Genomic DNA, 24,234 nt, shown 5'->3' with positions numbered 1-24,234 from the left:
CTTATGCTTGAAAGGGCTCCTGAAGCTCCTGATCCTGGTTAATGCTAATCCCTTTTAATTCATGGTAGTTACCATTTCCAAGAAGCCCCATCCACAGTGTCAAATAGTAACAAAAGGCAGATAATTCATTATTCATTACTTTTCCTCTGAGAAACTCTTTTACCCATAGCCTAATTTTAAATAATCTGAGCATTTTCTAAGTATTCTTTCACTATATTGACACATGTAACGTTGAACCTCCTTATACAAATGTGAGTGGACTTGGAATCCATACCTAGTGTTTTTTTAAATAACTTATTTTCTCAAACATTCATGGATGCTGCCCTAATAGCCTCGATGGTTTCTTCTTAATATTCCAATTATAATGATGCCTGAACTCCAGCAGTTGAATATTTGCTTTTCCAAACTTGAATATTTGCTTGGAATCCATCCCCTTTGTCAGCACACGTTGATAACCTCATATAGTCTTGACAGCTTTATATTAAGAACACTCAGGTATTAAAAAAATTATAGATGCATAATGCCATTTTAAAAAAATCTAATACCTATTCTTTAACAAAACTGAGAAGAGAGAATCATACATACACACACACACACACACACACACACACATCTTTCTTTCAACTCACAAACTCTTGGCAAAACTCCCCTTTTACACACTAATGCTTTAAGGCATTAAATACCACAAAGAGTGGAATCTCCTATCAGAAAGTTGAAAACAATCTTGACTGTAGCAGTCTGGATTTTTTTTTCCATGTTGATAACGTCAGTTAATGAGTCATGCACATCCCCATGCAAACTTTCACATGGGAGAGCTGCTCTGTGAACAAGGTGATGTAAAACTCGAATTCTGGAGTTTTCCGTACAAACAAGAAAAGCATTACACCCCTGTTCTTGCAGTACAAACACGCTTGGTGCTTCCATAACACCACATTCATTTCTATGCATTGTGTTATCATTTTGAATATTTCATCCCTGTAGTCTAATCGTTGTTGCTGTTTTTTCACCCACTAGTTTGTGTGTCCAGATTGCTATCTCACTGCGGGACAATGACGCTCTTCCAGACAGACGCACATTTGCCATAGGAGCTAATGAAGCTGAGGGTCCTGGGGGGCTCTGACCAAGTCTTCATATGTCCTTGTAAAGCGTGGAAAGTGAACTTTGAAATGCTCAGAGCCAGAGGCCAGTCTGACAAAAATCTTCAGTTGTAAGAAATGAAACACTGTAGTTTAATTCTTAAAAACACCCCTATCACGTGGCATTTCCGCCCGATCCAGGATATACTTTATAACTGTATTTACTGCATTCTCAATACATCAGATGATATTCCTGTTTTATGGATGGGAATTACATGAAATAGAATTGACTAGATTCCCTGTACTGGTAGCACAGAGACCTGCAGCAGCTCTGCAAAGAGCAAGTGTATCTCTAGGCAAAGCTGCCTGTTTTATGCAGCTTATCAACATAACTTTCAGTCAGCCATGCCAAAAGAAAGCCTAAATGATATTTCTATTGCCTCTATTGACAGAAGTGCCATGACATGGAAACAGAATCAGAGCGCACGCCACCCACACTTGAAAGAAAAAGAAATTACAGTTCTTCGGGGAGTTAATTAATAAAAATAGTACTTTTTAACTTCATAGTTCTGCAGCGTTTGTTCACTTTTTAAACTCACGAGCTTTGGTGATTTCTCATTCTAAATAAATATTCACTTTCATTTCAGAGTTTGTACTCAGAACTTCGTATTCTTTTTCTTTTTTTTTTAAATGTTTATTTATTTATTTGTTTGTTTTGAGAAAGAGAGAGAGAGCGCGAGCGTGAGCATGAGTGAGGGAAGGACAGAAAGAGAGGGAGAGAGAGAATCCCAAGCAGGCTCTGTGCTGTGAGTGCAGAGCCCAGCATGGGGCTCAAACCCACGAACTGTGAGATATGACCTGAGCTAAAACCAAGAATCAGATCCTTAACCAACTGAGCAACCTAGGCGCCCAGAAAGGACACACTGCATACAGAGAACATTTTTTCTTTTTTAGAGAGAGAGAGAGAGAAGAGAATCCCAAGTAGAGTCTACTCTCAGCCAACTCAGGGTTCGATCTCACAGCCCTGAGACCATGACCTGAGCCAAAATCAAGAGTTGTTGCCTCAACTGACTGAGCCACTGTATTCTTTTTCTTAAAGAGATCCCTACAAAGCCTGTATCCTTCCCTGCCTTTATGCATTTCTCTTCGGGTGTTTTAACTACTGCTAACGACCAAGAACAGTTACTAACTCGGGTAGGTTCATCATTCCCCAAACAAGACTTTCCTGATTGAATAACCTTCTGAACTGATGTTGTCTCTGTCACAGACAGGCTGCCAACAAACCTACAAATCACAGTCTTCGAAATGGTATTTTTCTCTATCTCGATTGCTACTTCCCCGCAGGCTAGAAAGACGAATGGTCCATCATTATTTGAAGTATCTTGGCTTCTGCTATTAGGCAAATTTCAAATCAGCTTCTGGAGCTCACTCTTGTATTGGTCATAGAGCCCCCCATTTTCTGTGCAAGAATTGCCTGATTCGTGGCAAGGAATTGGTGACACTATTTCATGGGATGACTTTTCCACACAAAAAAAGACATTCATGCCAAGGAAGAGGATGACCATCAGGGCACATAAATCCTAATTAGTGGCAAGGATTTTTTTTGTTGGGTTTTTTTTTTTAAGCTACTAAGTTTGTCAGGTGAACCTGAAGACTTTCCAGCTTTAATCAAGAAATTGTCTCTGGCCGTGGGAAAATAAATATCTGTAAACATTAAAACAACTTAACTCTTAAAGCATTTACTTAAAGTGATTGTTAAACTTTATAATGTCAAAAAATCTATTTTTTAAAATTATATTATAGGTTATCTGCCTTTTTACAAATGTTTTAAAATAAATTACCTTGAAATTTTTGAATTAACCATGACCTAAAGAAAATAGGAAGCAATGCAATAGTATAGAATTAATTTAATAATTAAAATTCCTCAAATAAGATGAGCACTGGGTGGTGTATGGAAACCAATTAGACAATAAATTATATTTAAAAAATAAAATAAAATAAAATTCCTCAAATAATCTCTCTATTGAATTAAAGTAAGTCCAATCATTAAAACCATACAAAATTTACAAATATAAATTGTATAAAATTTACAAGTTTTACAAATTTACAAATATAATTTGTAAAAAGTTACAAATATAAATTTGTTTACTTTTAGATATGGTCAAAAATATTTGGGAAAAAGTCCGTTTCCCGACAGTGGTATTATAAGCTACTTTAATGAACTCAATTAAATTCTGTTCAGGTATTACTTTTAGATATAAGCTTTTTCTTCTAAAGACAAACATCTTTTTCAGACAGAGAAAAAACACTTGCACACGCATGCACATGCAAATGGAAGAGGAGAAGAGGAGACAGTAAGAGAGAGACAGAGAGAGAGAATCTTAAGCAGGATCCACACTCAGCACGGAGCCCAATGCGGGGCTCCATCCCACCACCCTGGGATCACAACCTGAGCTGAAATCAAGAGTCAAATAGATGTTTAACCGACTGAGCCACCCAGGTGCCCCAAGACTAATAATAATTCATCACAAAATACTATCAAGAATGATATTTGAACAATATATTATCTTCAACAGCCAAGATGGAAGAAACAATTAGGTTCTACTTAGGAAACTCTAACATCAGGTTGCTGATAATTAAAACAGCAATCTAAGCAGTAGGAAAATTCTTAAAACCCTAAAAGAAAATTAAATGGAAAGAAAAAACTGATTTTTTTCATGGGCCAAAAGACAAAGAACTTCACATTTGATAACAAAATCATCACTAAAGTAATGGCATACTGGCTTTGGGGATCCCCAGGATAGGCAGGTAGATTAGGGACCAGAATACTCTCATGTGGGGGCACCCATAATGCTTTCGATGGCAAATTTGTTACAACTAAATTCAGGAAGTATATAAATATCCATGCAAATGGCATTGAAATACAGTTTCAAATATTATACATTTAACAGGAATTTTTTGTTTCTAAAAAAGTGCTTTTCAGTTTTCAATAAGTATCAAAGGTTTACAGTCCCCAGGATCCTTGTAGCACACCTATAGTTTACGGGAGACAGGCCAGATGCCCCAGGGAAAATTTAAAACACAAAGGAAATGTACAAAACCTTGCAGATTTCACCCCACCTGCTGTAGACTCTCCCCTCCCATCTCCCACCACCTACCTTGCTCTCAACATCAGAGGATTCCCCAAATTAAGAGATCTCCATACAGAGGGAAAGTGTAGCCCTTTTGGCTGATGGTCGTCCAGGGGGGTGTGGAAGGACTGGGCAAGAGATGGTAGGGAGGAAATAACCCCCTGAGGACTCTCCAGTCCCCCGGGAGGCTTCTTCCAAATATGCCACAGTACATCGAAATACTGGTTAGTACTGGTTAGACAGGCTGAGAGTTTATCTGGTCAGGAGATGACCACATGAGCCCCCACTGCTCCTTTAAAGGGGCAACAGATCAAAGGAAATTGAAACCTTTATCAACGGAGCTACACTCACACAAGTAGAAATCTTGCCAATTTCTCTCCACTGAAACCGTAAAGTTGCAATTCTGCTGTTGTTTTTCACTTCATATACTATGACGCCCTTGGCACAGATCCCCAAGGCCATGTCCCCTTCTCGTCTTGTCTTCTCTGGGAGAACTCGGTGAACCAGCACACCATATTCCGGGAGCTGCTGAGTGACCTGCAGCAAGGAAAAGTCCCATTTAGAAGAGACAGTCACACTAACCTAAAATAATGGGCTTCACACCAGCTCCGGAAAAACATGTTAACAGATGCCCTGAAAAAATTTTTAAAAAGAAGAGAATTGCAAAATAAGTTTAAGAAACACTGAGCTAAACAGATCTCCTTACTACAAAATTTCTCCTCACCTCTATTACGGTAGCATTTCCTATTTTATTAACCCTAGAAATCCTCTTTTCACGGAGTACCTAAAACAGCACTTGGAACACATTATTACGGAAATGATACAGCAGGGTAGCAATATTCTGGGCAAGTTTTTAAAATTCAGACTCTTCTGGGTCACCTCAAGGTAAAGGATTCCTTTTCATGATTGTGTCCATCAAGGTCTATTGAAATATTATCTCGTACAAACACTTCATTTTATAGACTTATACAGAAAAACTGAGTCCCAGGCACAGAAAGCCAACTTCCAGATGGCTGGTATCACTGCTCAAGCAAGATAAGCCATGAACATCCTGCAGAGAAAATGAGCAATCACTGGCATTTCTTACCATGTTGCAGTGCCCAAGGTCTGTCCTCAGCTTACCAGGTCAGGAGACTGAATTTGGTCAGAGTCCTGAGGGTCAATCAGAGATGGGGACTGCATCAGGCCCACCAAATTCTTAAGAGATCGGGGTATAAATCTGATGCAAATGTTTTTATGTCTGAATGGTAATCACATCTCTATCCTGGTGTCTACCACCATCTTCACCCAGAAGACTCCAGTCCTCAAAGAAAGGCTGATGCACCGGGACTCACAGCAGGGACCTCTTGCTCCAGGAATTGGAAACGCTCTCAGAAGGGTTTCATTGGTGAGATCTGGTGTCCCGTCTCTAGCCTGCAAAAGAGAGCAGTTTGCCCTGGCCAATTTCTCCCACTGCCACTCAGGGCAATAAAAATAGGGACAAATTATGACTTCTGAGAGTTCCTGTCTCAGGATCCTTGCTGTACTTTTCTCCTTCTGTTAACAATCTCTGCAGATGGGCGGGGGGCTCCTGGGTGGCTCAGTAGGTTGAGCTTGTCTCTTGATTTTGGCTCAGGTCATGATCCCAGGGTTGTGAGATTGAGCCCTGCATGGGGTTCCACACGAAGCGTGGAACCTGCTTAAGATCCGCCCCCCTCCACCTCCCCAGCTCGCAAACACGGTCTCTCTAAAAAATAACAAGAAGAAAATAATAAAATAATTAAAAAAGAAATAATTTCTGCAGACAGGTTCTGCTGCCCTCAGAGGCTACAGCTCTTTACATAATTTTGATTAAGTTCTCAGATCCTGAACCTGCTTGTTTTAACATTGGAGATACTGCTCATCACCATCACTGTCATCAGCAGTAGCATCCAAAACACTATTTATTGAGACTGGGGCTGAAATATCCAATGGTAGACCAGGCATGTGCTTAGGATACTAGGGCCATCCCAAGCCAGTAAGGTAAAATACTTTTAAATAACCTGATGTGATATTTTTTAAAAAGTGTAAAGGCTTAAAATGGGTTTCACTAGAATAAAGATGCCTTTGCTAGAATTGCTTACATTTTTAAATTGTTCAGTATTTGATTTTATTTTTCATTTTATTTTTTTTTAATTCTATAGAGAAGGACGTGATCCTGAAGTACTTGGAGGGACAAAATTTTTCAATGGTGAAGCACCATCCTAAACGTTTTCCTTGGATGATGTCACATAATCTTCACATTCACCTTCACAGCCATCACAGCAGATAGGTGTAGGTGTCTCTTTCCAATTTAGAAAGCAGAGACTTTGGAGTCGCAAATGGAAGTATGAGTCTGTTTGCTTCTGAGGCTTCATTCTTCACAACTAAAATACAGAGTTTCCGTAAAGTTAGGAAATTTTGATGCATGGGTGAATATGCATAAGATCTTCGGGGATATTTTCAGTCTGTAAAAAAATAAATAATGTTCTCTATGTCTCCACGCTCTAACAGGAAAACTTTGTAGCTCCTCTCCTGGTCCTTCCGTGTTGTGGTTGCCGATTACTCTCAGAGGGCACTGTATCTCCATGTCCTTAGAGGCATCTCACTATTTTCTCCTGCTCCCTACAGCAGCAGGCCAGGTTTAGACTGAACCCAGGCTCTCCTGGCTCCCAGCGTATGCAGCACCTTTGCTATACTGAAAACTGTTGGAACAGCCTGGTTCATCAAGAGAGTCATAACAACTCATGTATCCTTTGACCCTGTAATTCCAATACTGGGAATCTGTCCTAAGAAAATGCACTGTGGAATCAAGACAAATCTTTCTCAAGTTTGGTGCCTACAAGCAAGGTTGGGCTGGGGGGCCAGCTGCCAGAGATAACTATTCCCAAAAGGCAATACTGCCTTAAAAGGGATCATTAGGCAGCCTTTAGAAAAGATATTTACAAAGTATTTGTAATTCTCTGGGGAATGCATTGTTATAATGCTAAGTGGGGTAAAAGCAGGTTACAGCCAGTCTGATTTCAACAGCTAAAAAAAAAAAAGCCTTAATAGTTTAATAGCATATCATAACCCCTAGTTATGTGGGAAAAAAGTGGTTCCAAGGCTGAAGAAGCATGGAAAACATTGAGTTAACCTTGAACAGGTTGTTCTGGGATTAATATGCTAATGTAGTTGTGAATCTTCCAGACAGAGTAGGTTTTTCAGCTTTACCCTAACTGGATTTCTGCCAAGTCTTCTAGTGTGAGATGATGAACTAGCAGAATTAGTCATCGGTGAACTGGGGGCCAAGCGGCACCATCTGATAATGGAAAAAAGGAGCCACAAGGAGCTGTAATTAAATAATCCAGTGACTGTTTATTGGGTAACTGGACTCTGTGATGGGCTCTGAGAAATCAGGGCCCTGACATTTACAGCCTATGAAAGGGGACAAGAAAAGTATAGAAAGGACTAAAACATACAGTGTCTTAGCAATATTTATCGACACTGTTTACAATGTTTATAACCTGAGACCCGGGAACTCCACTCATGAGATTCCATCCCTAACGAATTAAGTACCAACGTAGCTGAAGACTTATGTAGAACTGTTGTGCCCGAATCGTGAGTCCCAGAGACCTCCAAGGAGCCGGCACCGATGCAAATACAAAAGGGTCTTTATGCCAAGCTCCAGCAGGGGCTCACTAGCCTGCTGGTGTCATGGCAGCAAGGTGAAGCCAAGAACAATAGCGAACAGGGTTTTTAAGGAGTAAGAGATGGGGGTGTTACAGTACATGTAGCATCATCACATAAGCACCAATTACAATTACAGCTTTGACCATTCAGTATCTGTGAGGTGTTCATTACTTTTGGTGGGACCCAATCATGACTCTTGAGAATCCTTTGAAAATGACCAATTATGAGGTGAGTTCAAAGGGCCCACGTGGGGTTCAGGCAAGTGGTGAGAAATGGGCTAATTTGTATCTGCAGTTCCCAGCCTTGACTCAGACCATAGGAATGTTTCTTTTTTCTTTTTGATTAGCTGAACTGAGGGCGGTCCGAGGATGGCTTTAGCCTTGAACAGTCTGAGGCTTTTCCTGGAACTGGGACTGGGGCTACGTGCAGCCCGAGGTTGCTCTTATTGGAGGACGAAATTTTTGGCTCTTCAGAACAAGTGCAGGGCGCCTGGGGTGCTCAGTCAGTTGAGCATCTGGCTTCGGCTCAGGTCGTGAGCTCACGGTTTGTTGGTCAGCTCGGAGCCCAGAGCCTGCTTCAGATTCTGTGTGTCCCTCCCTCCCTGCCCCTCCCCCGCTCATGCTCTGTTTCTCTCTGTCTCAATAATAAATAAAACATTAAAAAAAATTTTTTAAAGACTTATGTAGAAAAAGTGCTAATCTCAGTATTGTTTAAAATAGTCTCCTATTGGGGCTCCTGAGTGGCTTGGTTGGTTGGGCGTCCCACTTCGGCTCAGGTCATGATCTCACAGTTAGTGGGTTCGAGTCCCGCATCGGGCTCTGTGCTGGCAGCTAGCTCAGAGCCTGGAGCCTCTTTCAGATTCTGTGTCTCCCTCTCTCTCTGACCCTCCCCTGCTCACGCTCTCTCTCTCAGAAATAAATAAAACATTTAAAAAAAATAGTCCCCTATTTAAAACAAGTTATGTGCCAAACAACAGAGTATTGAGGAAAAATTTAGGGTACACCATGTGTTGATTTAAAATAAAGTTTCAAAATGTTGGTGTGATGGGATTATAAAAATACACAAAACTGCATATATAATATAAGCCCAATTTTAAACGTGTATGTGTGTACACGTGTGAACCCACAGAACAGAGACAACAATTAATGCAACAAAATATAATTGCACTGTCTCCAGGCAGCAGAATCAGGAGCAAATTGTTACTTTTATCATTATGCAGGGCGAGATTTTGCTTAACTAACACTCACCCAAAAGAGAAGTTTTGCAATGTGCTATGGGGGTCACAAAGCCCTCTCATGTGGGTGTCTCAGGCCCCAGGGCTGGCACACAGCGCTAGGGAGCCCAACCAGCCACCACCGGGAACTAAAAGCCAGTATTTCTCAACGCCGGTAAGATGGCCTGCGAATGAAACCAAATCTATATACTGTTTTCCATCAGTGACTAAGGCAAAGTCTTCCTGTATTTCTGCTTATGAGACGGTGGCTTCCTTCACAATCACTTTCCATCATTCAGCCAGGAGAGGGAGGGACACAGAGCTGGGCAAACAAAGCTGGAGCCTCGGGAGGGGAGAGCAGGTGGGCATTCTTGGTGCTACAGAGGCCCGAGCCCTTGGCTTCCCCGCTGGTTCTGCGGTCCTGTGGCCACCCTCCATCAGATGTGTGCTGATGGCTTTGAGGTGCCCACATGCACCTCATCACAGGAAAGCTGCATCCTCCTGACGAGGAATGTACACAAATGCTGGGTTAGAGAAAGCAGTGAGCACCTTTCCATCAGGGCTTTTCAGACAAAGTGCTTGTGAGTTTACATGTGCAAGGTGTGCAGACAGCCTGCTAAGTGACACACTAAAAAGAAAAGGCCAGATCTCGCCTGGGCAGGTCTGCTTTCCCATGCCCATCTCTATTAAAGGCAAAAAAAAAAAAAAGAAAAGAAAAGAAAAAAAGAAAAAACCCACCACAGACAGTTTCTATCCATCTTGAGAGACTTTTGCACAGAGAAATGTATAAATTCAGAGCTTCTTTTGAAACTCCTCCTCAGCTCTAAAGGCCAGCCAAGTGGCCTGTCCTGGGGAAGCCGGGCTGAAGGCGATGGGGGCTCCCACATGACTCCCCCCACCCCCAGCTCCATCTGCAAGGGCAAACGACCCCTCCCTCCTATCCTGACACATTGTTATTGTTGTCATCAGATAGCACAGGATGCATGTCTCTGGGTACCTGTCTGTCCTCCCCAGGAGAAGTAGGACTCCCTGGGGGCGGGGTGCATGCTCTTCCTGTCTCCATTCCACACAGCACTTGGCCCAGAGCAGGGAAGTTGTGGAGTGTCCAAAGGCTACCCATCCTAGGCCCTGTGTGTGCCACAGATACCGGGGACTGAAATGCCACTGCTTTTGCTTGAGGGGTGAAAAGGGTGTGGACCAGAGCTATATCCACATGCATGGACCATACTAGCTGTGCTGTGCTGAGGACAGTTGTTTGGAAGGCCAAAAACCTGAGGTCTTCCGATGGCTTTGCTTTTGGCTCATACGCCAGTTTTGTACTTGAGTGTTCTTCCATGTGTCTCTGTGAGAAGTGACTGTGGAGTCTATGGTTAAAGAAAGAACCTACTATCCCCGCCCAGTTCACCAAATCCTACCCATTGGAGGAGCCACCTGCTCCCAGAACCCTCACCTTGCCCTGAAGGATGTTAGAGTTTCCTTCCTCCCAAAGTCTCAAGTCCCTTGCTCATACCTCCTTGTAGGTCCAAGCACATCCAATCCCCCAGAGAAAGCTCCAGAGGGGGAGGGCTGACTGCATGCCCTTGAACCCCAACACCCCCTCCCAAGAGCACAGAGGCCTTACCCTCAGGAACTCCAGCTCTGCATCCTCTCCCCAGAGCACAGGACTGAGACGGTGCATCTCTGAGACTTCAACTTGCACCCGGAAAGCAGTCAGCCTCTCAATTAGACTCGCTGGGATGTAATCTTCAACCCGAAAATAGGCTTTAGTCTCTACCTGCTGGAAAGATGCAGAAAAAAAGGAGCATAGCCAAGGTAACTGTTATGGGACCTTGAGCACAACAGAAGCCTGTCTGCAATCCAAACCCCAGTTAGGTCCCCAGGGCAAGGATGCTCCCTTGAAGTGCACACCTAGGATAACATTTTCTACCATATTAGAAGTTGGCCCAAACCATATGACGTGAATAGAAGGAAGAGAAGAAAGGAGCGCCTGTTTTTGAAAACGTCTGTATGTCAAGTGGTCCTCAGAACAAATTAGCTCTTTCGATCCCACAGAAATTCTAGGAGGATGATACTTTTATTGCCACTGGCAGGATGAGTGACAGAAACAAGATTCAGTCATCCAATGCTCTCACACATTTCATGATGGCACGCCACTTCCTAAGAGTCACAGCAAAACCCCAGCCCTAAAACTTTGTTTCTTTTTATTCAGTTAGCATTTCTGTCTGCATGTGCTCCGAGTACACTGTTGCCTCTTACAAAGGAGGTCTTGGCTTGTGCCCACATCTCACCACAGGAAGGGGATCCAGAGGTTGTCTCCTGAACAAGAGATCTGATACCCCCACCTTACCCCAAGCCTGAACCTCTGCTCTTTAGGGACCCTGAGGCTGTCACCCTACTGTGAGCAGCTAGGAGATCAGCACCCCTCACCGTCTAATGCAGGGTTCCCTGATATGGACTCTGGGGCAGAGAGGTATGCACTTTTGGAGGGGCCATCTCAGCTCAGGTCATGATCTCATAGCTCATGAGTTCGAGCCCCACATGGCGTTCTACGCTGTTGGAGTAGAGCCTGCTTGGGATTCTGTCTCTTCTTCTCTCTGCCCCCCCCCCCCAAATAAATAAGCAAACTTAAAAAAAAAGAAGTTTTGGAGGGGTTGGTATTGGGGTCCACTGTAAGAAATGAGGAAGGCAGAACTTTCAGAGGAAGCTGACCCTGTCCTTGTATTCCTGAATCAGCATGTCCTGGTCTCAGGCAGCCCCTCCCACCTTAAACTTGGGCACGTCGTTTCCCCAGAGCTGAGGTCAATTACCTGTGGAGAAGGCAGGGAAATGGAAGGATCTTGCCTTCTCGGGGCCAGTGATGGACAAGATGGTCTGATGAGGGGATCTGAAGGGAATTGTTCCCCTCTCCTGGTGTGACAAAGACCTGTCCCCACATGACCATGGACTAAGACTCCTCAACTGCGAGCTCGCCCATGCCAGCTCTGAGCTAAGCCCAGACACAAATGGAAAGAAATTGCTCAGCAATCTGCTGCATAGAGAACCGTTCAGAATGTTATTAGCATGGCCAAAATCCAGAATACTGACAACACCAAGTGCTGGTGAGGATTTGGAGCACCAGGAACTCTCACTCGTTGCTGGTGGGAACGCAAAATGGCACAGCCACTTTAGAAGACAATTTGCCTTCCAAACATAGTCTTACCATATGATCCAGCAATCATGCTTCTCAGTATTTACCCAAGGGAGTTGAAAATGTATGTCCACACAGAAGCCTGCACGTGGGTGTTTATAGCAAATTTATTCATAATTGCCCAAACTTGGAAGCAAAAGACGTCCTTCAGTAGGTGAATGGATAAATAAACTATAGTACATCCAGACAACAGAACATTATTCAGTGCTAAAAAGAAATGAGCTACCAAGCCATGAAAAGACATGGGGGCGGGGAGACTTAAATGCATATTAACTTCAAGAAGTCAATCTGAAAAGGCCACTTCTGGTATGATTCCAACTATATGACATTCTAGAAAAGGCAAAACCATAGAGACAATAAAAAGATCAGTAATTGCCAGGGGATGGTTGGTGGGTGGGGGTGGAGGAGAAGGAGGGACACATATATAGAGGATAGAAGATTTTCAGGGCAGTTAAACTATTGTATGACTCGTGAACATATGTCATTATAAATGTGTTCAAACCATTTTGTGGACATCTTGTGCACAACACCAAGAGTGAACATGAACTTAAACAATGGATTCTGGGGGACAATGACGTGTCGATGTAGGTTCATCAGCTGAAACAAATGTACCATGTTGGTGGGGGATATTGATAATGAGGGAGGCTATGCATGTGTGGGGGGAAAGGAATACGGGACATCTCCGTACTGACCACTCAATTTCGCCATGAACCTACAAGCACTTAGGACCTTTGACGCAGCTAGGAATATGTCCAAGAGAAGAAGTCAACATGCAGCTAAAAAAGCCCTAACACAAGCATTTAGTTCTATATCGTTCATCAAAAAGAAAGATCAGAAGCAACAGGAACGGTAATAGTAGTAGTTACCACTTACTTGGCATTTACACGGCACTGATGCCTGACGGTGGGGGAATGGAAAAGTGAGCAAAGTTCTGCCCGTGCTCAGGCTCCCACTGTCATCGTCACAAATGATGAGGAATTCCACGGGAAGGCATGTGCCAGCAAGTGGGAAGGCCGAATGCAAATGGAAGCAGCAATGCTTACACCTGTACAACACCTGCACATGTAATCAATGGCTGGAAGAGAATGCACCCAGAGGAGAGCTGTTCTGTTGCAACGATGTGATTAAGGAGATTTATTTTTATACCAACATGTCTTTGTCTCCCTTTCTAAAATGCAAATGTAATCATGTCACTTCCCTGCTTAGAATTCTGCAGCGGCTCCCAGTCTTTTACTACAGTGGTTTCCAAATTAAATTTTTTTCCCCCAGCACCAGAACCATTTATCCAACAAAATATAAGCCCCTTAGGAGGCCACGTAAGGTTGTGCTCTCACCAGCTTACCTAAGCTCACCGAGGCGCAAGTTTTCTCAACTGCCGCTGGAAATAACACGGGCTTTGTGGGGTTCACATAGGGCTTCGATGATACCAAGGGTGGAGCAGGCCCTCCATAAAGTAAGACTGGGGGTGCGAGTGTCCAAATGAGTGGGTTTGTGTAATCTGTTGTCTTTACTCATACAAGAGAAAGGAACAGTGTCTGCCTTTGGGGGCCATGTGGGGACAGCAGAGAGCGTCTTGGACCTGCTCTGGTCCACAGCAGTGAGACATGTCGAGGCTCCATGGACCCGGGGAATGTGCTGGAGGTGGAGGATGGCTGATAAATGCATATACCATGCAGGACGTGGTAAATCCTCTGAAGAAAAATGCAGCAGAGTTAGGGATAAAAAGGGCCTTGGAAGACTCTGGACATGGCAGTCCCTTCTGAAGATCTACTGGGAATAAGGCAACATGATAATGCTATAGGCTAAAGAGTGTTTTTCAAACTGCACCTTGTAACACATCAGTGAGCTAATGGTTAATGGTTCATAACCAGCATGAACCACAATAGAATAGGAAACATCAAATGTGTATCACGTATAGAAAGAGTGCATCTTATTTCCCAAACTTTTGCTTCAGCTCTGTTCTATGTATCTAGGAGTGTGGGTTGGGTCATAATGTCTATCTTTTTTTTTTTTTTTTTTTTTTTGTGGGTCATAGCACAAAACATTTGAAAGCCATGATTCTCGAGAACCATTTTAACTCTTGAACTGGTCCTTGCTCTTGAATCCAGTCCCTGAGGCGAACAGGCACTCTCTCCACCCCACACTGCGTGAGGACTAAAGACACAGATCCCTCCCAAGGTGTCCACACTCGCTGCTGGCTGCAGCTTCTCCCTCTCTGACTTAGCTGGCTGGGGCTGCCGTAACAGATGCCACAGGCTGGATGTCTTCATTAACAGAAATTTATTCTCTCACAGCTCTGGGAGCTGGAAGTCCAAGATCAAGATGTTGACAGAGGTGGTTTCTTGAGGCCTCTCTTCTTGACTCGCCATCTTCTCCCTGTCTTCATCTGGTCTCTCCCCTGTGCTCCTGCATGCCTGGTGTCTCCCCGTGTGTCTTAATCTTTTCCGACAAAGACTCTAGTCAGAATGGATTAAGACCTGACCAGAAAGCTTATTTTAATGTACTCACCCCTTTAAAGACCCCTGTCTCCAAATATAGTCACATTCTTGAGGTACTAGAGGTTAGGGCTTCAACATATGAAGTTTGGAGGAATATTCCTCAGCCTCTGACACAAGGCCAGACCAAAATGACCCCAGCAGACTGTCTAGATCAATGGTAGGTACAGAGTGATCTCTTAATAAATGTTGTCATTACTGTTGGTGATAATGAAGAGGGTGGGAACACAATAAATTAGCAAATTATTGTTTTTAGGAGAAACCTCAAATTAGAAATACATTACAATGTATACACTTGACTTGTTCATCTTTGTACCCTCACAGGCTGGCAAAGCACTCAGTGAAAGCTTGGTGGATGGAGGGATGGAGAGATGGATGCATGCATGGATGGATGGGTGGGTGGGTGGGTGGATGGGTGGATGAATAGATGGATTGATGGATGCATGGATGAATGAATGGGTGGTTGTGTGTGGGTGGATGGATGCATGGATGGATGGATGCATGGAAGCATGGATGGGTGGGTAGGTGGATGGATGGATAGATGGATGCATGGATGCATGGATGCCATTTACCTCAATCTCAGTGATAGATGCTGAAAACTCTTCTCAAAGTCTCAGTCTCCACATTTTTAATAGTTCCCCCTTGTCCCATAACTGCTTCTCCAATGACCCAAGCCCCAGGTTTCCACCCTTACCTCCTCGGGGTAGTTGCCACACTCAGCCTGCAAGGCAAGGACTGCCAGCTGCAGTAGTGTCTCGTCATTGCAGTACAGCTTCTCCTCCAGGATGTCTTTCCGAAGCTGCAGATAAAATTGGTGCCTTGTCTGGCTGTTCCTGGGAAAGAGAGGCAGGAATAAGAGTCACTGGAATGCAGAGAGGGAGAAAGAACACTAAAACCAGAGGGTTTTGTCAGTCCAGGAAGCAGGGAAAGGAGAAAAGATTGGATGCAAGCTAAAAGAACCCAGAGGGCAATGCCAGTAAGATGAGTGTGGTTTCCTCTACCCACTTCATGCCTCTTGCCACTAGTTGAGGGTGACCCTGTGCCAGGCACTTGACCCAACACCCACAGAGATGTTTGTTGCTGCGATTCAAGTGAGAAAGCTGATACTCAGATAATGTTTTCAGTCAGCAAAGGAATGAAGAGGCAATGACCCGGCTCCAAAGCCACACATCATCTTTTCTTCCAACCCTGATCTGCTGCTTGGGGAGGGTTATTTTGGGGTCAAGGGAGAACTTTGGCTTTGGACCATGTTTGAAATAAAAGGGCAAGTTCTCATTTTGACCACAACCCAAACACTGGCTTCCCCCTCTTCTATCATATTGGAATCTTCTCAACAAGATCAACCACAATGGCTGTTGTTACCTGTGCATAATTTACTCTTCCCCAAGCACTTGCTACCCCTTACCTCTAACATCAGCCTGCACCCACACAGGTCCCTTAAGGAACAAAGGAAGAATTTTGGAGCACTCACTGGAGCTGTGCACAGCAACTGACAAAGAACTTTATCCTCAGAAAGAGTGTGAAGGTATTTGAGGAGGTCTTCTGGGGCTGTTCACTCCAGCCTTCAGGGGCTATTTTGCACAGCCTGGTTTCATTGTCCAAGAAAAAGAACTCTTTGTCTGAAATAGAGAGGGAATAGAGAGCAGTCAGGCAGGCACCACCCCTTCACACCCACAGCCTTGAGCTCTGCCCAGAAGGGTCAAAAAGGAGACAAGCAAGTCTTCTGGACACTTGCTACCACAGGACCTTTGCTGGGTCTGTGGGGGGCCAGCAGTCAGAAACAGAGAGGAGAGAGTCAAGGAAGAGGAACTCAGCACCCAGAGGAGAAATGTGATTATTTATCTTGGAGAAGATACCGCTTAATAGCTGCCTTCCAGCTACCATCATATAGAGATAACATGATATGGACTGAATGTCTGTATCTCCAATGAAATGGGGGAAGGGGGAGCCTCTGGAAGGTAGTTCGGTTTATCATGGGGACTCCGTGATGGGATTAGTGTCATAAAAGGAAGAAACCAGGGCTCACTTTCTCTGCCATGTAAGGACACCGGGATAAGGTGGCCATCTGCAAGCCAGGAGCAGAACCTCAAACCTGATGATGCTCTAACCCTGATCTTGGACTTGCCAGTCTCCAGAACTGCGAGAAATACAAATGGTATTTTGTTCTAATAGCCCCAGCAGACTGACAGGACACACGTGGAGTCATCTTCGACCTGAATGTTGCCAGCTTGGAAACTCCACTCCAAGGTCAGGACTTCTGGTCAGGCTGAGTTTGCCCTCCAGCACTGCTGGGAGGGAGGGTGAATCAGCCCCAGCCACCGCAGACACTCACTGCCTCTGCACCTCTGCTCTCCTCCCTTGAAGCCTGACCCCCTCCCCCACTCCCTCTGAGACCCGTGCAGCTCTGCCTCAGCCCTGCTCTGCCCACACCCTTCTCCATGCTTCACCCTCTCAGCCCAGAGGCACATACAGCAGGTGGCCCGGGCACAGGAATTCTGCAGTTTTGGAAGGCAGACCTTTTAAGCGAATAACCAGCCTTTTCTCTCAAAAGCTGTGCGTGCTGGGGAGAGGGAAGGAGGTGTCCAGAAAAGTTCAAAAAGCATTCTCCAGACAGCGCCCAGACCTCCATTACCCCTGACCCCAGCCCTTGTTGCTGAATCTGACCCCTCACACCAACTCACCCTTCCCGTGGGGCCACTTCTCGCAAACGATACACAGGTGTCGGTTACAGTTTGGTTAGCAAACCCTTCCGATGGGTTTATTTCCAAGCCCCAGACTGGTGACTTTTGAGCATTTTACTCAGGCTCGAGAATGCCCACAGGAGGAGGTCTGGGATGCACGCCTGACCGTGGGAAACAGACCAGGATATGCTCAAGGTTGAACTCAGAGCAAGCACATTGGTTTTCTTTAGGTTGCATGTTACAGATCAATCCAAATACAATGTTTCCTAAAGATTCTTCCTCTCATACTTTACAAAAGATCCAGCCAACATCAGTCCATCACATCAAAGCATATAGTGGTCATTCTTTTCCTTGGGAGGGGGGTCTCTTGGAGGTCTGTGGAGACCTATAGGGAGAAGACACCCCTTCCTTGTCCCCCTGCCCAGCACACTAACTAACCCTACAACAAGCTCCCGAGCTTCTCCCATTGGGGGATGGGAGAATAGAGGAACACCAAGATTATGACCCCTAAGCAAGACGGGCCAGCAGAGCCAGAATTGAACCCGAGAGTCCAAATAATCCGAACTCTACCTCCCTTCCATTCTCCCTCACAGCACTTAGAGAGCTTCAACTACAGCAAAGGCATATTTGCACAGATGGAAATAAAAGTCCCCAATGGAAGGGCAGAGCTGGGAAAAAGGGAAAAACTTGTTCCTTCAGGATCTTCATAATGGCTCTTTGGTGGACTACTGAGTTCCCATTAGTCCTGTATGATTCTATCGAAATTAAAAAAAAAAAAAACTTATTGTGATAAACATAATAAAAAATTTACCATCTTAACCATAGTTTAATGTACAGTTCAGTACAATTAAGTATATTTGCATCGCCATGCAGCCTCTCCACCATCCATCTCCAGAATTCTACATCTTGTAGGACTGCATGCTGTACCCACTAAACCGCACCCCCTTCTCCCCCTCTGCCTCCTCCCAGCAACCACCATTCTACTTTCTGTCTCTATGATTTTGACTATTCTAGGTACCTCACACAGGTGGAGTCATACAATATTTGTCTTTTTGCAACTGTTTCATTTCACTCAGCGCAGCATCCTCCTGTCCTTCCATGTTGCAGCATATGTCAGAGTTTCCTTCCTTTCTAAGGTGGAATCACATTCCATCATATGTATATACCACATTTTGCTTACACCATTCATCTGTCAATGGACATCTAGGGCTGCTTCCACCGTTTAGCTACTGTACACAATGCTGCTACACACATGGGTGCAAAAACCTCTCTTGAGGACTCTGCTTTCAATTATTTGGGGCATGTGTGCAAAAGTGGAATTGCTGGATCATGTGACGAATGCATTTTTAATTTTTTGAGAAACCACTATACTGCTTTCTGCAGGGGTTGCACCATTTTATATTCCCACCTATGTGGAAATGCTTTTTTTTAAAGTAGGCTCCAGGCTCAGCGTGGAGCCCAGAGTGAGGCCCAGCATGGGGCCCGAACTCACAACCCTGAGATCAAGACCTGAGCTGAGCTGAAGAGTAGGACACTTGGGACGCCTGGGTGGCTCAGTTGGCTAAGCGCCCAACTTCAGCTCAGGGCATGATCTTACCGCTCGTGGGTTCGAACCCCATGCCGGGGTCTGTGTTGACAGCTTGGAGCCTGCTTCGAATTCTGTGTCTCCCTCTCTCTTTCTCTCTCTGCCCCTCCCCTGATCACACTCTGTCTCACTCTCTCTCTCAAATATGGATAATAAAACATTTTTAAAAAAATTTTAAAAGAGTAAGACACTTAGCTGGCTGAGCCACCCAGGCATCCCTATATGGAGATGCTTTTAACATTCACTTATCTAACATCAGTGCTTCGAGATTAATCAACCAGATCAACCAGACCCAGCAAATCACAGAAACCCATAACCTCTTACATATACTATTTCATTATCATCTTCTGCACTTCCTTCACACTTTGCGATGAGTGCTTGAAGCTTCACCATGCTAACTGTCATCTAAATGTGCAAGGTGAGGCGTCCCAGCCTCAAGCAATTTTTTTAGAAGATCTAGTGCTCAGGGACCCAGGTATCTGGGTTACACGAGGCACCAGGCCAGCAGTAGGCGATGCACACACTCTTACCTTTCATGTAAGCCAAGCCAAAGTAAGTGAGCTCCCCAAGGTTGACAAAAGAAGTGACAGCACTGAAGACAGCTCCTGCTGTTGACATAATGTCACATTTCACCTCCAGACACTGCCCACTCAACAGCACGACGCAGAGGGCCCTGAGAGCCAAATAGGATTTCCCTTTTTTGGTCTGAAAATGATAATAGTATCAATTATAACAGTAACTAAGACACATGGAGGCTACTGTGGGCTGGCTACTGTGCTAAGCACTTTATATGCATTGTCTCACTTAACGAAAAACAACCCTACGAGATAATTAGGGTTCCTATAAGGCAGATGAGAAATGAGGTTCAGAGATACTAGGTAAGGGATGGTAAGCATGAAAGAGACGGTGCCAGAATTAGTAAGAGGCAGAACTGGATTCAAAACCAGACCCTACAAGGCACTGCAGGGCCTGTGAAGGCAGGGGGGCGTGCCCAGCGGATGTCCCCCCCCTTGCTGAAATCCCTGCTGCCCCTTGGGCTCCGCTTCCTAGGAGGGCTTAGGAGGCTCAGGGACCTCATCCATGAGTCACATGTCCCAAGGGTGTCAATCACCCTGAATCTGTTCTTCCAGAGTCCCCCCACCCCCCACCCAGAGCACAGCAGAGAGAATAGGGGTGGGCACAGATCCAATGAGGAGATAGGAGCTAAAGGGATTGTTCTGAACCAAGAAATTGGTCAGCAGAGCCACATCCAAAGATAAGCAGCAGCCCGGCTTCTCTCTTCACCCTGCTCAGATTAATTCTAGATTCATCTGCTATCTCAGCTGCCACCACTCAGCCACCCATCATCCTGCCCCCACATGGGCTTGTCAGCCTGTGTCTTTGCACACAATGTCCTCTGCTTTGAATACTCCTCCTCTCCTTCCCCTCATGGCTAGTTCCTTCTAGTCTTTTAGGTCTGGCTCAAAATCCTTCTCTGGAGGGCCTGGAAGGTAGAGCCACCCACTCCCTTTTCTACTTCCATGGCACCTTGTGCTCGGAGCCCTGGCCTCCCTAGGACATAGACCGAGTATCCCCTATGTCCAAAGCTCAGTCAGGGGTCTGGGCTGCACGTGAGCCCAGAAAGTCCCCATTAGAGGACCGTCATGGATATGAACACTGACATGTGTGACTTTAGTGCCTTGGAGACCATGCCTGTGATCATGTCCCAACCCTGTGGCACTCAGGGGCTGCCCCCACACTCTAGGGGTGAATGTGGAGCTGAGGACCCTGTGCAAAAGGGTTCCTATCTGATCCTGGGCAGGGCTGATCACACAATACACTCTGAGGCACCCGGGTGCAGAGGCTAAGAGAGAGGTGTGGGGCCACCCCATGTGCTCTGAAGGGCCCTCTTCTTGGGTTTAATGTTCTATAGGAGTCCCCCTTGAAATTTTTAATAGTTGCACCTTTGAACGTGTGTTTTCTAAGTGAGGTCCAATGGGACAGGGGAGTTTCATCCTCCCACCTACGAGGACCGGTTCTGCTCCTTTACTCCGTGGTGCTCCAGCCCAGCCCACCCTGTCCCTCCCACTGCCCCTTTCCACTCTCCAGGGAAGCCTATTGCTCCCCTCCTTTGCAGGAGGCTGGCTCTGGAAGGGTCTCAGTAAAGCACACCCCCCCCCCCCAAGACATCTTGGAGCAGGGTATGGTCGTGGCTGTCCCCACTCTGGGCTGGTATCATGGAAGCTCTTTCAGTGGATCACAGCAGGGACAAGCCTCCCGCCCATCCTCAATCCAGGTACCAAGTGCCCTCCATATGGAGGGTGAACCCCTTAGGGGTCCATAGTCTTCTCTGGGCTGGGGCAGCAGAGCTAAGGGAAGGGAGATTGACTTTTCCACCTCAGAAAATAGACAAGCACAAATATGCTAGAATGTGAGCTCCAGGTGGAAAGGACCCTATTTTGCTCACATTACATAGACTTGGGCTCTGGAGTGAGGCCTGGCACCTACAAGGTGCTCAAACAATATTTCCTGACTCATTAAGGTGACAAAGTGGAGTTGATTCTGGAAAGACAAGCAGGATGAGCCGGAAGTAGCATAAGGCTCCTCTTCAAGGAGACGAGGAAGTGCTGAAGACAGGAAGCAAGGGTGGGACTTGGCAGAGAGCACTGGTAGGAGCCTGGAAGAGAGAATGAGCAACCCCCACCCCCCAAAGCCCTCCCAGTCTGAGACCCCACTCAGAGGTCAGTCAGCCTCCAGGCCTGCCGAGCAGAGTGGTTCCCTCCCCACCCTCCACCCCTGCCCAGCCAACCCAGCAGTTACCACAATTGATCCGGGCAGATGCACAGTCACTGGGGCCTCTGCAGCCAGCAAGATGAACTCCGGCCTAGAGAACTATGGGAAGCAATCAGAGTCACTTGTGGTCAGAAGAGAAGTCACATTCCAGGGGTCTGGCCCCCTGGCTCTAGGATTGGGCTTCCCCCGTGGGCTCATCTCCCATTGTCCCCTACCTATACCTCCTTCCCCAGAGCCAGCAGGAAACAGACTTCAGGGAAATGGGGCTCAACCAGGCTGAGGTCCCAGCTAGGCAGGGCATTTCAAAGCCAATGTCTTAAAGATGAGTATAGTGCTCTTACATTGGGTGTCTCCTTTGTTATATGTTTCATAATTCACGCATGATTACATAGTCTTTTGTATGTATCAAAATTATAAATAGATATATAATACAAATAGATGTTATATGCAAGAGATTTTCTAAAGCAAAAATATCTTTAGATTTAGGTTTGATGAAACATTTTTCTACCTCTGCATGTTAAATCACTAAGGTACATGGGCAGCTTTTCTGAATTTCACATTGTTTGTATCACACTTGTGACCAGGAAATACTTTAATACCCATTGTTGTTTAGACCTAGCCATCATCCTGTGGGGTGGATACTCTCAACCCATTGGGCAGGAAATTGAGGCTCCAAGAGGTTAAGAAACTGGCCCAATTCTAACACCAGAGAGTAATAGGATTGGGTGGTCTTACTAATGTGTCCCCCAAGGGAACCACCAACAGTCTTGTCTCAGAAGCTCAAAAGGCCAGCCAGCATGTGACTTGTGTCCTGAGAGAGTTTCCAGTAGAAGCATCCTTAGTGAGTGACCATGAAGAAAAACCAAAGAAGGTGAAAAAGGCCTCCTTGACCCTGTCTACACACCGCCCACTCACCAAGCTCATGAGAACCTGAGAGTGGCCTCTGTGGGCAGCAAGGCCTGGTTAGGAGTATGGGAGGCCAACAGCCACAAGGCGGAGGATGTCCTGAGGCCACTCTAGGCTCAACTACTCATGAATTGGTTAAGGAGCTTTAAGCAAATCTCTCTGCAACAGACAGATAGACAGACAGACAGACAAAAGCTTTCTGGGGGCATCTGGGTCTGAAGTACCCAAAGGGATCCAGAATGGTTGGCAAAGGCAGCCTCCTCAGTGAACAGCCTCCTCAGTGGGGGTGTGTCCTCACTCCAGGGAGCCCTGATCTCTTCGTGATCACTGAGGGCTTGTGTGATTATTAAAGCAATTTTTCAGCTAATGGCAGTGTTGTTCAAGGATGGGGGTGCTTCTCTTCTAACCACCAGAAGTGGCTCTGCTGGCTGGTGCCAGGGCTGTTTCCCGCACAAGGAAACCCGATCTCACCCTCCAGCACAGGCTTAACAAGCTGGACCCTCAGGAAAGACTGGCTTACCTGCAAGGAGACAGTGTTCCCAGAGGTATGAGCACACTGCAGGGGCCATTGGACATCCATCCCCCTGTCAGCCTGGATGTCAAGGCCAAGGTGTGCTGGCCTAGCTACTCTGTAGTCTCTACTCCCCACACTCACCCAAACCCTATTACCCTGTGTACCAAGCAGAATGGAGAATCTCCCTTCCCTTTCTGCCCCACCCAACTTTGTTCTGCATTTTGCCTGCTCGCAAGGCCCCTTCCAAATACATTCGGCCTTTTCAGAACCTCTTATTTCACATACCTTCTTTTGTCACCATCCCACATTGATGGCCACCAACTTCCTGAATAGGGGGACCTGGCATGTTCAACCTTCTATCATTTACCAGAACAAGGTCGCTCAATAAACACCTATCGCCTTGGATCACAACTGCAAAGTTTATTTTAGTTTAATTCTGTAAATCTCAGCCCAGGGAGCCTGGCCATCCTCACCCCCAGAGGACCCTGCCCATTTTCAACTACGGTGTCATCCACACACAGGTCCCTACTCAAAGCACTTTGGAGGACGTCCTTCGGTCTTCTTTTGCTCACCTTTCCTTTTCTTTGAGGAAAACCTCTTCGGGAAGGAGTTGCTGGGTGTGAGATTTCTGCTGCCACAGACAGAGTGGTGCTGGAGCTGAGCTGCTGTCCCTCCTGAAGATGTGGGGAACCTTCAGTTGGAAGAGCACTGGCCAGTGGTCAAGAAGGGGAGAGATGTTTAACAATGGGAACAGCCTCCCACAGTAAATGCCCACACGTGCAGGTGCTCAGTGGGACAGGGTATGCTCGGCTTAGCCTTGGCCCCATGCCGATGGGAGAAATTACCATGTCCACCTTTTCCAATGAGGCAGCTAGGGCTGCATAGGAAAAGAGCAGGGTGGGGTTTGAGGTGCAAGGCCACAGTCCACTTCTTCCTCATCCCCAACTCCCTGCTTTGGCTCACTGTGCTCAGGACAGGCAGGTCCTGTGTCCCCAGTTCCGGAAC

General features: G+C 45.7%; 1 protein-coding gene across 1 annotated transcript in view; it reads right to left on the bottom strand.

Moving 5' to 3' along the window:
* Positions 1 to 24,234, bottom strand: part of LOC120232769 (FERM and PDZ domain-containing protein 2-like) — a 58,782-nt gene that overhangs the window by 25,078 nt on the left and 9,470 nt on the right. The window contains exons 5-12 of the mRNA XM_039233667.1: positions 23,703 to 23,937; positions 21,837 to 21,908; positions 19,568 to 19,742; positions 16,243 to 16,390; positions 15,466 to 15,604; positions 10,711 to 10,863; positions 5,330 to 5,404; positions 4,559 to 4,744 (exon numbers count right to left, since the gene is read on the bottom strand). Of these exons, the coding sequence (XP_039089598.1) occupies positions 4,559 to 4,744; positions 5,330 to 5,404; positions 10,711 to 10,863; positions 15,466 to 15,604; positions 16,243 to 16,390; positions 19,568 to 19,742; positions 21,837 to 21,908; positions 23,703 to 23,937 (1,183 nt within the window). The remainder of the gene's footprint in view (positions 1 to 4,558; positions 4,745 to 5,329; positions 5,405 to 10,710; positions 10,864 to 15,465; positions 15,605 to 16,242; positions 16,391 to 19,567; positions 19,743 to 21,836; positions 21,909 to 23,702; positions 23,938 to 24,234) is intronic.

This window comes from Hyaena hyaena, unplaced genomic scaffold (assembly GCF_003009895.1).
Source record: "Hyaena hyaena isolate Hyena2069 unplaced genomic scaffold, ASM300989v1 scaffold_78, whole genome shotgun sequence".
Taxonomy (NCBI): domain Eukaryota; kingdom Metazoa; phylum Chordata; class Mammalia; order Carnivora; family Hyaenidae; genus Hyaena; species Hyaena hyaena.
This window is presented reverse-complemented; position numbering and strand designations above follow the sequence as displayed.